At 42.2% G+C, this 15,894-nt stretch overlaps 2 protein-coding genes across 3 annotated transcripts in view; one reads left to right on the top strand and one right to left on the bottom strand.

The window, feature by feature from the left end:
* The window catches only part of LOC114545544 (uncharacterized), a 202,710-nt gene that overhangs the window by 45,647 nt on the left and 141,169 nt on the right, over positions 1–15,894 (top strand). The gene's annotated exons all lie outside the window — the stretch shown is intronic.
* Positions 1,114–15,894, bottom strand: part of LOC114545549 (myelin-oligodendrocyte glycoprotein-like) — a 32,115-nt gene continuing 17,334 nt past the window's right edge. The window contains exons 1-4 of one of the 2 annotated variants that reach the window (XM_028563909.1): positions 7,321–7,490; positions 3,479–3,841; positions 2,172–2,264; positions 1,114–1,748 (exon numbers count right to left, since the gene is read on the bottom strand). In XM_028563909.1, the coding sequence (XP_028419710.1) occupies positions 1,609–1,748; positions 2,172–2,264; positions 3,479–3,841; positions 7,321–7,414 (690 nt within the window). In that variant the 5' untranslated portion in view covers positions 7,415–7,490 and the 3' untranslated portion in view covers positions 1,114–1,608. Of the gene's footprint in view, positions 1,749–2,171; positions 2,265–3,478; positions 3,842–7,320; positions 7,491–15,894 lie in introns of those variants that run through there. The other variant, XM_028563910.1, reaches the window with a different exon arrangement.

Here is a 15,894-nt window from a genome sequence, read left to right as displayed (position 1 = left end):
ATAGTGACGATTGTTGTGGTACGGCACTAAAGCTAGGATTGGCCGGCAGCATAACAAAACGCTGTTCTGGGAGACAGATTTATTTCTTCTCCTGTAATCACGAGACCTAACATTAGAGCAACATTTGAAAACAAGAACTGAGTGCAACAAACTCTATACTGGATCACAAACAAACACTATAGTTTTTAATAATAAAAACCCAACAATGTTATATACGGTATAATATAAATAAGGTGAGGCTGGGGTCAGTGAGAGAATGAGAAGAGAGAGAGAGAGAGAGAGAGAGAGAGAGAGAGAGAGAGAACCATTTAGGTTAAGAAATATTTCTTAAAACTTAAGAAATATCTCAGCTGGGTGTCTGGGTAGCTCAGTTGGTAGAGCTACAATGTAATGGTTTATATCAAAGTATATTCATATGTTCATGTGTTAGAATGGCCAAGTCAAAGTCCAGCCCTAAGAATATCTGTCAAGACTTGAACATTGCCGTTCACAGATGCTTTCCATCCAATCCGACTGAGCTCTATTAATCTTAAAAAAAGATTATCTCAGCTAGTAAAAACTTGAGGAATAAAATCGGTTGCTGCGATAATGCAACAGATGACATGTTGACCCAACGGCCACACATCAGTTTTATAAAAACATATCTATGGTTAGTGTACGTATTATTTGGCATGCAGTAAATACACCGTGTGTTTAAGACTTGAGGTAAATTCGTACGTTCTTAATATCTGCCCAACATCTTCTTCCTTCTTGTCAGCAGCTGTGTGGAGAAAAGTTGCCTGGGATGTTGATATGTCAGGTTGGTTAAATGCGATATAATAACAATAGTCCGATGTCTGTTGCTAACCAACCGAGCCATAGCAGGTATCGTATCAACTGCCCTAATAAAAATTGTCGGATAGGAACTAGGGGTGCACGATTCAGAAAATGTCACCATTCAATATGGATTTTTAGAGTCACGATTCGATTCAAAAACAATTCTTGATTTAAAAAAAAAAAAAAAAATCACATTGACAGTATGTAAATGTAGTTACTATTCCCATGAGATTAGTAGTAGACATACAATAAAACCCCTAATGGGAACCATCCGTTGCCTGTCGATGAGTTCAACTTTTTTTTTTTTTTTTAAAAAACGCCTCCGGATGACCAACAGACCCAGTTTTGTTTCCACAGCGCATTCGTTCGCATCGGTTGGGACCAGTTTGCTCGCGGCCTGCGAATCTCCGTAGGAAATGAATGGCTCTTTGTCGTTTTGCAGCCGTGGTTACTGTGCCAATGCGAAGGCACCGTTGACCCGGCAACAAGCGATCTGCCGCCGTGATCCACCAAACCCTGAAGTATCCTCGTTGAGGCCAAATCTTGCTCCGTAGTGGGGGCCTCTGGTCACACAGCGTCGTTACAACAACAGAACCACAAAAAGCCAGGGTGTGAACGGTGTATTTCCCTCCCAGTCCCCCCCAGCTGGTGGAGGAGAACCATCTGATACAGAGAAGAACTGGTTGTCTTCCACCTTGGGTCGGTTAAAGGTCCGGTGAAATGCCGCGGCTGTCATCTCCTGACTGAACGTTGTCCCAGACGTAGTAGTGAAGGTAGTGCTGGTGCTGTCTCTTAAATTAATAAGTCATCCTGACTTACAGTTTGGGGTTGATGCCTTAGTTTGAGTAAATATGCGCGGAGTCCAACACTCAGGATCAGGACGATGCAGCCAAACACACCGAGGATCGGTACGCTCAGGTACAGACGCCCACCTGATGGAAAAACCAAACAAACATAAACTACAGTAGCTGGAATATCTCACACACACATTTATACATATGAGCATGAAGGGGATGGGGAATGGGATTCCCGTATGTTAACTTTTTTAACCCTTCTATTGTCCTCGGTTCAAATTTGACCCATTTTTATATCAGAATTATGGGTTTCTTTGAACCAAATTGCCCCAAAAATAAGCTGAATGTGTTGATGTACGTTGTGTGGAAGCTCTGTCACATTCTTAGCAGGTAAAATTAATGATTACTTTCATTGAATTGTGGGTGGGTGTTTTTTCTTCAATTTTATAGCATTTGAAATAAACGGTGATTCACTCAACATCCTCTGATCTTAACTAGCAGTCAAAGTAAGCATGACTCAGCGTTTTGCTTCCATCTTCCCAGAGTCGTCTATGTGCTCACCTTCAACACCCGTGTCATCGTTTGGACCTGGAGTCTGGAGGATTTTGGGATGCAGCGGCGTCTCCGTCGTCCAGGCTTCAACAGAGCGTGGCTCTGTAAAAACAAAAAACGTTGACAAAACGATGCTTAATCAGCTGTAAAGCACAAGTGTCCGATTGCATAAAATTAAATAAAACCACCCAAAAGTCAATGAAAGTAGTGGATCGTTAACTTGACTTGAAGAGCATCAATGGAACCGCCCATGTTATTTTTTGGTCAATTTGGTTGAAATAAACCCACATTTCTGACAAAGAAACTAAGAAAACGGGTCAAAATTTCAACCAAAGACAACTCAAGTGTTAAGGTAAGATGCTTTTTGGGGTTTGTTTTTTTTGCCACATTTCCGTTGGGGTGCAGCCCAAAACGGCTCGGGTGCTGCACCTGAGAGTGACACCCCTGAAAACAACGACTGGTTTCACATCCTGAATATGTAAATTACTCTGGTTTTGAGTCATCATTGGTATGGGAAAAATGAATTGTGAACCCAAATTGATACGTGGGCCTTGAGTTGAGGTCCCGAACAATTATATGATTACACAATTGTCTAATAGCAATTTATCTTTCAGGTAATTTACCATTTCTTTCTGTTTAACGTTAGCTAGCTAGCTAAATTGTTGATTTTGTTCAGATGTGCCAAGTTGTTAATTATAGGACTGTTGAGGTATAGTGGTCACTTGTTGCCATAGCAACTCCAAACATCCTGGGCCGTAGCGGACAACTTTTTTGCCGCTTCAAATAAAAACGGCACGTTGGGCAAAAAACGTTACAATATCTGGGTCACATGACAAGTGATACGACCAAAAGATGTGTCCTGGGATTCATTCTAAGCTTTATTAAATTTGTTTTAAAGTGGCGGACCTTCCTCCGCAGCTCTGTGGAGGAGAGGGAGGGAGATCGGGCAAAGTGAGACTAAGACAACAACAACAACCTCGAGCCTTGTGTCGGGACCTTAAACGTCCGAAACAAAAAGTTACTCACCTGGAGCTGCTCGAGATACTATCTTGAGGCCTCGAGATGGTTATAAATAATTTTTTTTACAAAGTGGGACCAGGGGGCTCCGCACAACTGTGAAATTTGCCTTAAAAGATATTTTTCCTATTTAAACTTTATTTTTTCATTTCAGAACAAAAAGAGAAAAATAAAGAGTTTACTTGCACAACGAATGAGCTAAATAATTGTTTTTGTCGATTTTTCTGTTTTTGTGATCATTGGGAGCCAAAATCATAATCACGATTACATTTTGATTAATTGCACAGCCCTATACTCACCGACGACGAGTTTGACGATGGAGTGGCAGCCTAGCTTGGGCACGTAGCATCGGTATCGGCCCGTGTCGGCGAGCGTGACGTTGGCGATCCGGAGCGAGATGTTTCCCTCCTTCAGGGAGTCGGTGAACAGCGCCGTCCTCCGGGCGTACGACGGGATCTTCATGTCCGGGACTTCCCGTTTGTCCCGGTAGAGGTGCACGTAGCCGACGCGGCTCAGCCGGTCCGACGGGTCCGGCTTCAGGTCGGGCTTGGACCACTCCACCGTCTTGTCCCGCACGTCCTCGCTGGGCTCTAGCTGGCACGGCAGGATGACATCATCGCCCGGGGCCGCGATGATTGGCCGAAGGGACCCAATCACCTGAACTGGAAAACACACAAGAGGGGACAATTTAAACAAGTGTGAAAAAGGGGGAAGACGTACAGCGGCAATAAATTATGTTTTACTTCTAAAACTTCTCTTTTCTTTCTTTCACGTCAGTGCGAAGGAAAGAAGCTGGGATTTTGGGAACTAGGTAGGGCTGGGCAATATATCGATATTGTATTGATATCGTGATATGAGACTAGATATCGTCTTAGATTTTGGATATCGTAATATCGTAAATGGCTTAAGTGGTGTCTTGTCCTGGTTTTAAAGGCTGCATTACAGTAGTGATGTACTTTTCTGTGTTACCAAACTACTCTAGCTGTTCTATTATTTTTTTACCCAGACATTATATGTACATTACTGAAGATTACATATCTTAAATCTCATTGTGAAGATATTTTGTTAAAGCACCGATTGTCAGTCAACCCTATAATATCGCCACGATAGACATCAAGGTATTAGGACAATCGCGATATCTGATTTTCTCCATATCGCCCAGCCCTAGAACTAAGAAATATTTTCATCATTAAATTGTCAAGAAAAAAAAAAAGAAAAGAGAAATGGTATGTCAAATGGTAAAAGAGAAAATGCCAATTACAGTCTTGTGAAAGCCAAGGAGAAGTCTTTGATTATTTGGAATGACTAGCAGTCCAAAACCCCAGAAGATAAACACTGGAATATACAGCGGCAATAATGTTACCCAGGGTTTCCCCCCCCAGTGTACTGCAGGCCAAAGCCACTGGGAATTATTTTTTATTTATTTTTTTTAAATGAATTTTTAGCTATAGTTACAGTAGGTTGGAAACTTAGATGTAGTCATATTTTCAAATCTCCAGTTAGCTTTTAGCACTGACTTAATGTAATAAGCCCTGTGAAATATGTCCTTTAGCACTGACTCAATGTAAATCTGTCTCTTAGCTTTTTTTTTTAATTCTCAATTTCACAATTCCAGCCATTATTTTGTTATCACAGAAACTATTGGGGCTCTATGTTAATGCCTCCATCAGTCTGTGACAGAAAAAAATAAAAAAACTTTTCTGGGGAAACCCTGTAATCTCAACTAATATTTTGCTTCTAAATAATTCCCAAACTTTCCTTTCATTCATTCAATTTATAGCAATTTCCCCCATACATTTCATGTCTCTGTGGGTTTTTGTTTCTCTTTGTAGTCATGTTGAGTCTCTCTTTCACATTGTTGTTATCTCGGTATCTGTGTCTAGAAGTTGGGACAAGCTTGGAGTAGATTATAAATGACCAACACTTGATAAAAAAGGTCCCGACTACAGTCATTAGATCTGTGAAAAGCCTTTTAGTTTCATTTATTCATTCTTTCATTCTCAAGGGTGCGCTGCACCTAAACCTTATAATGGCAGGAAAACCCTGACCAATTCATACCAACTTTCCCAGGCTAATAACTTTATTTTACATCAGCGGTGCGAATTAGGAAGAGGATTTTTTTGTAACTAGGGAAAGTAAGAATTATTTCCATCACTTATTCTAGAAAATTTAAAGAAAAGTCAATGACCTTTTCCTTTTCTTGCTAAATTGATGTCTATTAACTAGGGAAACCTTTTGGGAACCCCAAAAGATAAATTTGGTTTATTTAATCACATAATGAGACAAAGAAAAAGCAGCAAAATAAACAACTGAAGAGCTGCAGCTAGGAAATGTTTTGGCATCTGTGCTAGAATATTTTCCGTCTGTTCCAGCTATTTTTTTTCCCGAGCTGACAGATTAGGATTTTGTCTAGTCATGATGATGATGCTCAGTTACCCAAAATAAAAAAAGTCTGCTGACCAATTGTTTGGAACAACATTGTCATTATGCGCCTGCTATCACAAGGTTGATTTGTGGGTTCAAATATTTTTTGGTATTGGACAGAATTTTATTTATTTCTTCTTCTTCTTCTTCTTTTTTTTTACGTGAAAAAGGAAGATTTTAAACCCTACTGTTGTCCTCGGGTCAAATTTGATTCTACGTCAGAAATATGAGTTTCTTTTAACCAAATTACCCCAAAATAACATGGATGGTTCCATACTATCAACCCTCTTTGCAGGTAAAATTAATGATCACTTTTATTCAATTTTGGGTGTTTCATTCAATTTGATATGGCATTTGAGAGGAAAAAAAAAAAACATTGACCTCTACCAGTGATTTTCCACTTGGCATCCTTTCATCTTAACTATTTGTTATAATTTCAATTTTGTAACTCAAAATGTAGACATAATATTATATAAATAAGGTTTATTGACCACGAATTTCAAAAATAAGTGTAAAACTAGTGGTCATTAGAGAGAGAGCAAGAGCGAGAGAGAGAGAGAAAGAGATCACATCATTCAAAGCTGTACCATGCATAGAGAGAGAGAGAGAGAGAGAGAGAGAGAGAGAGAGAGAGAGAGAGAGAGAGAGAGAGAGAGAGAGAGAGAGAGAGAGAGAGAGAGATAGATAGATAGATAGATAGATAGATAGATAGATAGATAGATAGATAGATAGATAGATAGATGGGTCACATCATTCAAAGCTGTACCATGCCAGACAGATGGACTGATATACTGGATCAGTGAATTCAAAAGATCCAAAGACCCAAACTTAACTGATGGAGGCGGTCCCGCTCATACAGGAGGCTCAGAACGTCTTAACAAGTGTGTGTAACTGTGTTAGTTTCTGGAAAACGCCGAGACCACTTATGTGAAACGACCCCCATCTCAGTAACACTGGTGATTCCCTCTGTGAGTCATTGTGTGTGTGTGTGTGTGGGTGGGTGGGTGGGTGGGGGGTGTGTGTCTGGGTCTAAAAAACCCCGCAAGTAACGTGTGACTAATCTGGTGAAAGAGACAGGTGTTAATGGCCCCAATCCCAAAGTCCGGACTCACAGACTCACGGACTTTGGTGCGCGATCTCGCGAAATTCGTAAGGGCTTAGGGTTGTCCCAATGTCGAATTTCACCGCGGAGACCGTATGGAAATCCGGAAATTACAAAGGTAAACAACAGCACGACACACGGCCACGGAACAAACCAACCTGTTTTCCAGCTTGTAAAACAAGAGCTTGAAATAATGTGGAATCACGCAGCCGTCTCCTGTGCCTTGGCCGTGCGGAAAGCAACAAACTTAAAATGAAAATTCCCAAACCAGCAAGTGTCAGCAACATCCTTTTTATTAAACGTTGCCAAGGTAACATGTGATCTTGTGTGAAGTGCTGTCCCAATCCCATTTATACCTATTTGAGCCCATGTGGCCTCACACACTCACTCACTTAGCACCTAAAATCAATTAAGTCTGTGAGTCTTTAGTCCTTAGTCCTCAGGGCTCACTTTGGGATTGGGCCAATGTGTCTTTTGGTTAGCCTGTCCGTATTCATAAACATTTTACTGGCCTTTGTATGTCGCAACTCAAATAGAAACTACACTGAACCGAACTGAATATCTGAGCCCTACATTACTATAACATTGTACAGCTAGCGAAACACATGAGCTTACCTTTAAGGTCCATCTGTAGTGCCGTGCTAAAAGGAACAAAGACCGTCCAGAGTGTAAAAGTGGAGCAGAACACGAAGACCTCGAAGCTAACCATGAACTGACCCGGTAGAAAGACAGAAGAATACCGGTTGTAGTGAGCGCAACTGCCGCCGAATGAATGAAAGTGTGGCTGGAGGTAGATCCTTTAAGCTGCGTATTACGTCACCACGTATGACGTACTGACGTTATGTATTCCATTGATTTTTTTAGCATGGATACATGGTTGCCTAATGATGTAAATAAACACATAACTCTGACTGACTGTGTATCAAAAGCGAGATTACACTAGAATGTTCTGCTCATTTATACTGATTTATTATTTCCAGACTCCATTTGAATTATCTTCACATGTTCGTTAACGTTAACCCTCCTGTTCAGGTTGTCCTCGGGTCACATTTGTCCCATTTTCAAAAAGTTTCTATATCACAAATTTGGGTCTCTTTCAACCAAATTTTGAAACAACAACAACGCGGGTATGGTTCCATACAACTAGTAAGGTAAATTATGAGTTCACCACTTTCATTGAATTTGGGTGTTCTATTCAATAAAAAAAAAGAAGAAAGATAAAAGAACGTTGAGAAAGTAGAAAAGCACAAAAGTTTTTTAATTTTAAATGTTGACCCAGAAAAACAAAAAGTTGCTTGTTGGTCGACGTGAAGACAACACAAGGGTCAATTTGAGAACAAAAACCACTAAATAAATTCAAAAAAGCATTCTGGCTGGTAAACTCAGATATATCGTTCGCAGATAAAACTCCTTCATAAGTTATACTTTTAAAACATGGGTTAGATTAAGGCAAGTGGAGTTTAATCCTTTCCAGCTCTTTTTCACATGATAACCATGTCTGACATAGAAAAAACGATAGTATTGTGTGGTGTATGACTCAGCATTGTGACTCAGCAAGTCTAGTAGCCTAAATACTGACTAAAAATGCATAATCAAATAAGATAAAATAGACTTAATCTTAAATTATTCATCCCACACTGGGGGAAATTCCTGATCATGGTTAACTGTAATTTTCTATATGTATATGTATGCTATTTATAAATTGTAGTCATGTGGATTTGATTTACCTTAAAATACACCCCCCAGAAACTCCGGGGAGACCCCATGTATAGGCTCATCTGCAACAAATAGTCCCTGCAAGTCCTCCCGACCCTGTCAAAATAAAACAAAATGTGAACTACATCTGTGTTTAGGACTGCAACTCGATTCAACTCGATGGATTAGTTTTTTTGGGTCTCTATAAAATGTCAGAAAATGGTGAAAAAAAAGTGGATCAGTGTTTCCTCAAAAGCCCAAGATGACGTCCTCAAATGTCACGTTTTGTCCACATCTCAAAAGATATTCAGTTTACTGTCACAGAGGAGAGAAGAGACTATGTTCATTCAAGAAGCCAGAATCAGAGAGGGTTTGACTTTTTATATATACACTACCGGTCAAAGTTTGGGGTCACTTAGAAATGTCCATTCCAGACAGAATACCAGCAGAGATCAGTTGCATTGATTTTTTAATCAGGGCAGCAGTTTTCAGATTACATTATGTGCTTACATAATTGCAAAATGGTTCTCGACTGTTGTAGACAGAAGTGGCTGAAGAAACACTTGAAATTCATGCTTTTTGGTCTAAACGTCATACCCAAATTAAAAGTGGTACAGCTCCCCATATACTTTGAAACTTAGGGGTGTGCCTGATATCATTGGAAAGGAAACACTCAAGTTGTGTCAGAGTGATTCTAGGCCTTACTGACACAGAGTTACAGAGGCTAGAATGGAGATTTTTATTTCTGTCAAGTTATAAATCTGTAAAATTATTAGAATACACTGCTGTAAACACATCTGACAGGTGACAGACAACACAGCATTAGCCACGTCTCAGCTTACTACAGAAAAAATTCAGAAGCTAAAAGACTCAAAAATGGATTTTATATGAATTCTTTTCTACAAATATGTCTGTGCGTTTTTTATTTCTATTTGAAAAGTGCAAATAAAAAGCCAAAAACTACAAAATACAACACTTCTCAAATACACAAACAAACCCACATCAATCACCTTTCCAATGATATCAGGCACACCCCTGAGTGTCAAAGTATATGGGAGCTGTACCACTTTTTAATTTGGGTATGACGTTTAGACCAAAAGCATGAATTTCAAGTGTTTCTTCAGCCACTTCTTTCTACAACAGTCGAGAACCCTTTTGCAATTATGTAAGCACATAATGTAATCTGAAAACTGCTGCCCTGGTTAAAAAAAACAATACAACTGATCTCAGCAGGTATTGTGTCTGGAATGGAGTGGAATGGAAATTTCTAAGTGACCCCAAACTTTTGACCGGTAGTGTATATATATTAATTAATTTAACTAGTAGCCTACAGAGCCTGTTGTAAGTGAACGGGCCGATTGCTTGGCCTGTGGTATTGCTGCTTGTAGAATTGTACCCAAAACGTAATGACTTACCGAAGGGCCCCGAACCACTTAATATGCAACTCCACTGTAACATAACCTAGGGTGACCAAACGTCCTCTTTTGCTCGGACATGTCCACTTTTAATATATATTTTAATAAAACTGTTCTATTATTTATCTTATGACACTGAAAATGTATTAAAAGATATTTTGTTGAGGCTGGATTTTCTAACACAGAAGAGGTCATGTTTAGAACATTACATCATACTATTTATTTATTTATTTGAAAAGAGAGATATTTTTTGTTACAGGTTGTTACATATTTTATTGTATTGTATTAGAGAAGTTATTTTTGCACCATTGATGCATAATAAAGCATTATTAACCTCTGAGAAGCCTGTCTGGATTTGTGTCTCGAGGACGGGCCGAGTTTCCTCTTTTTATTTTTGGGGGAAATCTAAATATGGTCACCCTACTGTAACCTGAGACAGTGCAACAGTGCACTAAGCGCACTAAGGTGCTGGTTCCAGTAGATGCCAGTAGATGGAAGCAATGCAACTTTTTGGATGCTTGCTGCCGTAAAATCCCAAAAAAAGAAGAAGAGAAAAAGGAGGAGGATGAAGAGGAAGAAGGAGTTTCAATCGTTTCAATGCACACATGTTGGCTGCAGAGAGCGAACTTTGAATTGCGACTTTGGTGACTTATTTTAGCGTTTGTGGACGCAGTGGCGCAGTTTAGTGGACATGTCCACCGTGGGGAGAACAGGTTTACACTGAAGGAGGCGGTTGCTTTATTGCTCGAACTAGCCGATGAAGAGGAGTTGTCCTTGTCCTCTTCATCAAGCGAGTTCTCTGGGGACTCTGCAGCTGAGGAGGATTTTCTCAAAGGAAGGGACCCGGATCTTGATCTGTGAGTACACAGCCTAACGTAACATGTTGAGTATTTGATCAGAAAGTATTTCTTGCCAGACATTATCTGTAGGTAGTAGTTATTCTGGGTGGAGACCGATGGCGCTCTGAGTTTGTAAACAAGGGGGAGGGGTGCTGTTGCTGAAGCGCACGTGTGTGTGTGTGTGTGTGTGTGTGTGTGTGTGTGTGTGTGTGTGTGTGTGTGTGTGTGTGTGTGTCCCGATACCATTTTTTGCTCCCTGTATGGATGTGATATGATGTATAACAGCTGTATACTACTATCCCTGTATGGATGTGATATGATTTCTATCTTTGTTGTCGGTCTGGCTCAGGTTAAACAAAACACGATGAACGCCCCAGAACTTTCTTTTATTCTCCAGTTTGACAGTCCGTTATAACGGAAAAGAACATAAATAAACTACTTTTAACGTAGATTTTCTTCAGGGCTTTATTACTTGGTATCGGATCGCCGCATAAACTCCAGTATTTTCCTGATACCGATACCAGCGTTTTTAGGGCAGTATCGGAGGCTGTGTGTGTGTGTGTGTCTCTGTGTTTATCTCGGTGTGTGTATGTGTGTGTATCTGTGTGTGTGTCTCTGTGTCTGTGTCTATCTGTGTGTGTGTGTGTGTGTGTGTGTGTGTGTGTGTATTTTCCCGATAGTACTTCGATGATACCGATACCAGCGTTTTAGGCAGTATCGGGGTTGCGGGGGGTTGTGTGGAGGATGAGCTAATCATTGCATTTCTGTGTTTCAGAGAGCCAGAGAAGTCTGACCCCGATTGGCAGCCGGAGGCAAAGAGGCCCAGGAGGACCCCAAAGTCTCCTGTTGTGGTGGAGCAGGAGGAAGAGGAGGAGGAGGAAGAAGAGGAAGAAGAGAGGAGGAGGAGGAGGAGGAGGAGGAAGAAGAAGAAGAAGAAGAGGAGGAGGAGCTGGAACCCCAACTCTCTAAATCCACACGGCCTGCAAGACGGGGGAGGGGGAGAGGAAGGGGGAGAGCAGGAGGAAGAAGCCCTCCAGAGCAGAGTTCTGCACCCGAAGGTGCGTGGCAAGGCACTGATGTGGATGACATCACTCCTGAACAGCCGTCCTTCCGCCCGGCACGCACACCCGGTGGCCAGCTCGCGGGTGGTTCCCAATACTCAGTTTTACAATTATTTCAGTTATTCATGTCGAATCGCATACTTCAGACCATCTTGAATAATTCAAACAAGTTTGGAGAAAGTGACCATCCAGAAACCTTTCAGAGGCTCACTATGCCAGACATGATGTCCTACTTGGCCATGATTATCTACATGGGAATAATCGATACCCGAACATCACTGACTACTGGAGGAGGTCCGAGCTGTACACCTTCTCCTTCCCGCCGAGTGTGATGTCAGGGCGCAGGTTCAAGGCCGCCCGCCGCCATCCACCTCAGCGACCTCGCCGACGGCGATGCCGCCAACGACCTCAAGAGAGGCAATCCCCGCCACGACAGGCTTTGCAAAAATCAAGTCGATGTACGACGAGGTCAGGCAGGCGTGCATGGCGATTACCACCCCACCAGTGCATCGCCATCGGCGAGAGGATGGTCGCATCCAAAGCCCGCAATGGAGTCCGCCAGTACATGAAGAACAATGAAGTGGGGCTACAAGCTGTTTGTGCTGGCGGATTCCAACGGTTACACCTGGGACTTCTTTGTGTAATGAAGGGAAAATGTGGCGGATTGTGAAGGGGCTCAGTTACGACACGGTAATGCGGCTCGTAAACACGCAGGTGATGGGTACCGGGTATAAGTTATTCGTGGATAACTTTTACACCAGCCCGGATCTCTTTCGAGACCTGCTGGCGAGGAAGATCTGGGCCTCGCGTACCATTCGCCAACATCAGATCGGGTTCCCCAAAAACAGGCCGGGCGGGCTTGAGAGGCAGGCTCCCAGGGGGCTCCATCCGCTGGATCCTTGAGGGGCCCGTGGGTGTTCGTTCAGTGGAAGGACACCAGAGATGTCCTGATATGCTCCACGATCCCGCGCATTAACGGAGAGGACCGCGACCCAGAGGAGGATCAAGGGGGGCAGATGGGCAGTGGTCTGTGCAGGACGCCCCATCCCACCAGCCATGATGGACTACAACAAGTATGTACACTGTTTTCATCATTTCAGCCCTTTGAATTAGGGCTGGGCAATATATCGATATTATATCGATATCGTGATGTGACATAAGCGTTGTCTTTTACTGGTTTCTAAAGGCTGCATTATAGTAAAAGTGATTTACTTTTCTGAACACACCAGACTCTTCTAGCTGTTCTATTATTGGCCTTTTCCCCACTTAGACATTATGTCCACATTACTGATGATTATTTATCTAAAATCTAAGTGTGAAGATATTTTTTCAAAGCACTGATTTTCAACCCTAGAATATCACCACAATATCGACATTGCTGCCACTTGCCAGGACCCTCTTGTAAAAGAGATTTGTAATCTCAAGAAGTTTTTCCTGGTTAAATAAAGGTTTGAATGAATGAAAATATCTAAGTATTTGGTGAAGAATATTGTGATATCTGATTTACTCCATATCGCCCAGCCCTACTTTGAATTTAATTTTTACATTATGTAGAGGTGGGCGATATATCGCTTAGACGATAATATCCAAATTGTTGTCTGGACGATATGCAAAATTAGGATATCGAATATTTCATAATTTCATTTCATAACATGAAAAGAGCTGAAGGAAGTTAAAGAGAAAACAAATAAGCACACTATAACCTTCTAAACAATTATATGTAGCGATTTTAGGGTTTGTTTGACTGTATTTTTTGTACAAAAATCACGATCGTCCGCACAAAAAGTAAGCTGCTACTAGTTCTTACCTTGCGCAATATGGCGTTCACTCATGTCAACAAAGATGGCGGTGCGCAATTGTGCAGCGGCTCTCCTGTCGGTGTATATATATATACACAAATACATTACAGCCACACTGCACTAATCAATACAGGACCACGATACAACACAGCCGTCACGAGAGCCTTCCAGGCGGCTCATAACCTCGGAGGATATAGCCTGACCGAGCCCTCCAGGTTGTTGTTGGGCGTAGCACCCGAAGCTAGCTATCTACCCGGCAGAATGAGAAAATAACTCGGCCACGCAGCCAGGCGGAGGACTGCGACCACAATGCTAATGAATGGAGTACCAACTGCAGGATCGTTGTTCAGTACAGCTCACCTGACCTGGAGCCCCCAGTCGGTAATATACTGACCATTTATTTACTATGAAAACAGCACACTGCCGTCTACATAGCCCCGGCGCTGCGCGTTAGCAAAAGTTTGGTTCAATGCTAACCATAGTGAACAAACTGCAGCGATCACCTGGATCTGGGATACAGGGGACTTTAACAAGGCGTCCTTAAAGTCTGTTCCCCTCCAGCTTTCTCCCAGCATGTAGATTGTGCTACTAGAGGGAAGAACACACTAGACCATGTTACTCTAACATCAAAAAGCACACAGAACTGCACCTCTCCCTCACCTGAGCCAGTCAGATCACATCCAACTCCTGGATCCCAGCATAAATCCCGGGTCAGAAGGACTATACAGCCAAGCAGAAGGACTATCAGAACCTAGTCTGACCCGACCCTGTCCAGCTCAGGACTGCTTCCAATAAGGACATGGTTGTGTGCAATATGTTACAGAACAGAGCCCTTTGTTTATTGTTATGATTTCATCTTGCTTGTACATTTTCCCAAAGAGAACCACCAAAATAGCCTCGAACAGGGCTTCTTTTTATCTTCTAGAAGGATTTCAAAAAATATCGTCTGAATATACGATGTCGAAAAAAAAATATCGAGATATTCATTTTTTTGTCAATATCTCCCACCTAACATCATGTCAAAACATGAGGCGTCAGACTGGGGAAAAAGGGGACTGGTACCCAGTCCCCTACCAAAGATGCTAAGTGTATGGCACATGGATCTGGGGGAGGGTCCATAGTAAATACCTTTTTATACAGGGCCTGGAATTTGGTGCCTCGCCCCTGTGTCAATGCATCAATATCAGTGTAATGTAATGGCTATGTTTCCTTTTCCTATATTTGTGTCTCTGCCAGGAACATGTGTGTGGCGGACCTGTCCGATGCCTGATTAGCTACTACACCATCCTACACAAGACCAAGAAGTGGTACGGTCTTTTCCCTGTTCCACTTCTTAGACATCGCCATAAATCAGCGCCTACATCTGTATAAGGGAGATGGCCGTTGCAAGGAAGGAGAAGGTGATGTCACAGAAGACCTTCATACGAGACCCTGGTCTCCGGGCTGAAAGCGGTTAGATCTACCACCACTGCCCTTCACAGCCACCCCTCCTGCTCCCCCAGGCGCCTCCCACAAACTGGTACATTTTGCCAGGACTGGGCGCGGCAGGGTCGGAGGTGTGTCCACTGCCACCAGAGACCAAAGGTGAAATGCTCCTCCTGTAATAGGTCTGTGTTTCACCGTGAAACAGGGACTGTTACAGCGCATAGCACACCCTGAACAATTTTATATTACTCTCATTTCTATGTATTTACAGTGGGAAGAACAAGTATTTGATACGCACTGCTGATTTTGCAGGTTTTTCCACTTACAAAGCATGTATAGAGAGGTCTGTAATTTTATCATAGGTACTCTTCAACGGTGAATCTAAAGCAAAAAATCCAGAAAATCACATTGTATGATTTTTTAAGTAATTAATTGCATTTTATTGCATGACATAAGTATTTGATACATCAGAAAAGCAGAACTTAATATTTGGTACGAAAACTTTGTTTGCAATTACAAAATCATCATTTCCTATAGTTCTTGACCAGGTTTGCACACACTGCAGCAAGGATTTTGGCCCCACAGACCTTCTCCAGATTCTTCAGGTTTCGGGGCTGTCGCTGGGCAATCTGGACTTTCAGCTCCACAAAGATTTTTTCTATTGTGTTCAGGTCTGGAGACTGGCTAGGCCCTCCCAGGACCTTGAGATGCCTTTGCAGAGCCGCTCCTTAGTTGCCCTGGCTGTGTGTTTGGTGCGTTGTCATGGTGGAAGACCCAGCCACGACCCATCTTCAATACTCTTACTGAGGAAGGAGGGTTAGCCAAGATCTCGTGATACATGGCCCATCCATCCTCCCCCTCAATCACAATTGCAATGCGTCCTGTCCCCTTTGCTGACAAGCACCCCAAAAAATGATGTTTCCATCTCCATGCTTCACGGTTGGGATGGTGTTCA

Source organism: Perca flavescens, chromosome 19, assembly GCF_004354835.1.
Source record: "Perca flavescens isolate YP-PL-M2 chromosome 19, PFLA_1.0, whole genome shotgun sequence".
In the NCBI taxonomy this organism is placed as follows: domain Eukaryota; kingdom Metazoa; phylum Chordata; class Actinopteri; order Perciformes; family Percidae; genus Perca; species Perca flavescens.
Note: the sequence above shows the minus strand (reverse complement) of the source record. Positions and strands in the feature narration are given on the sequence as shown.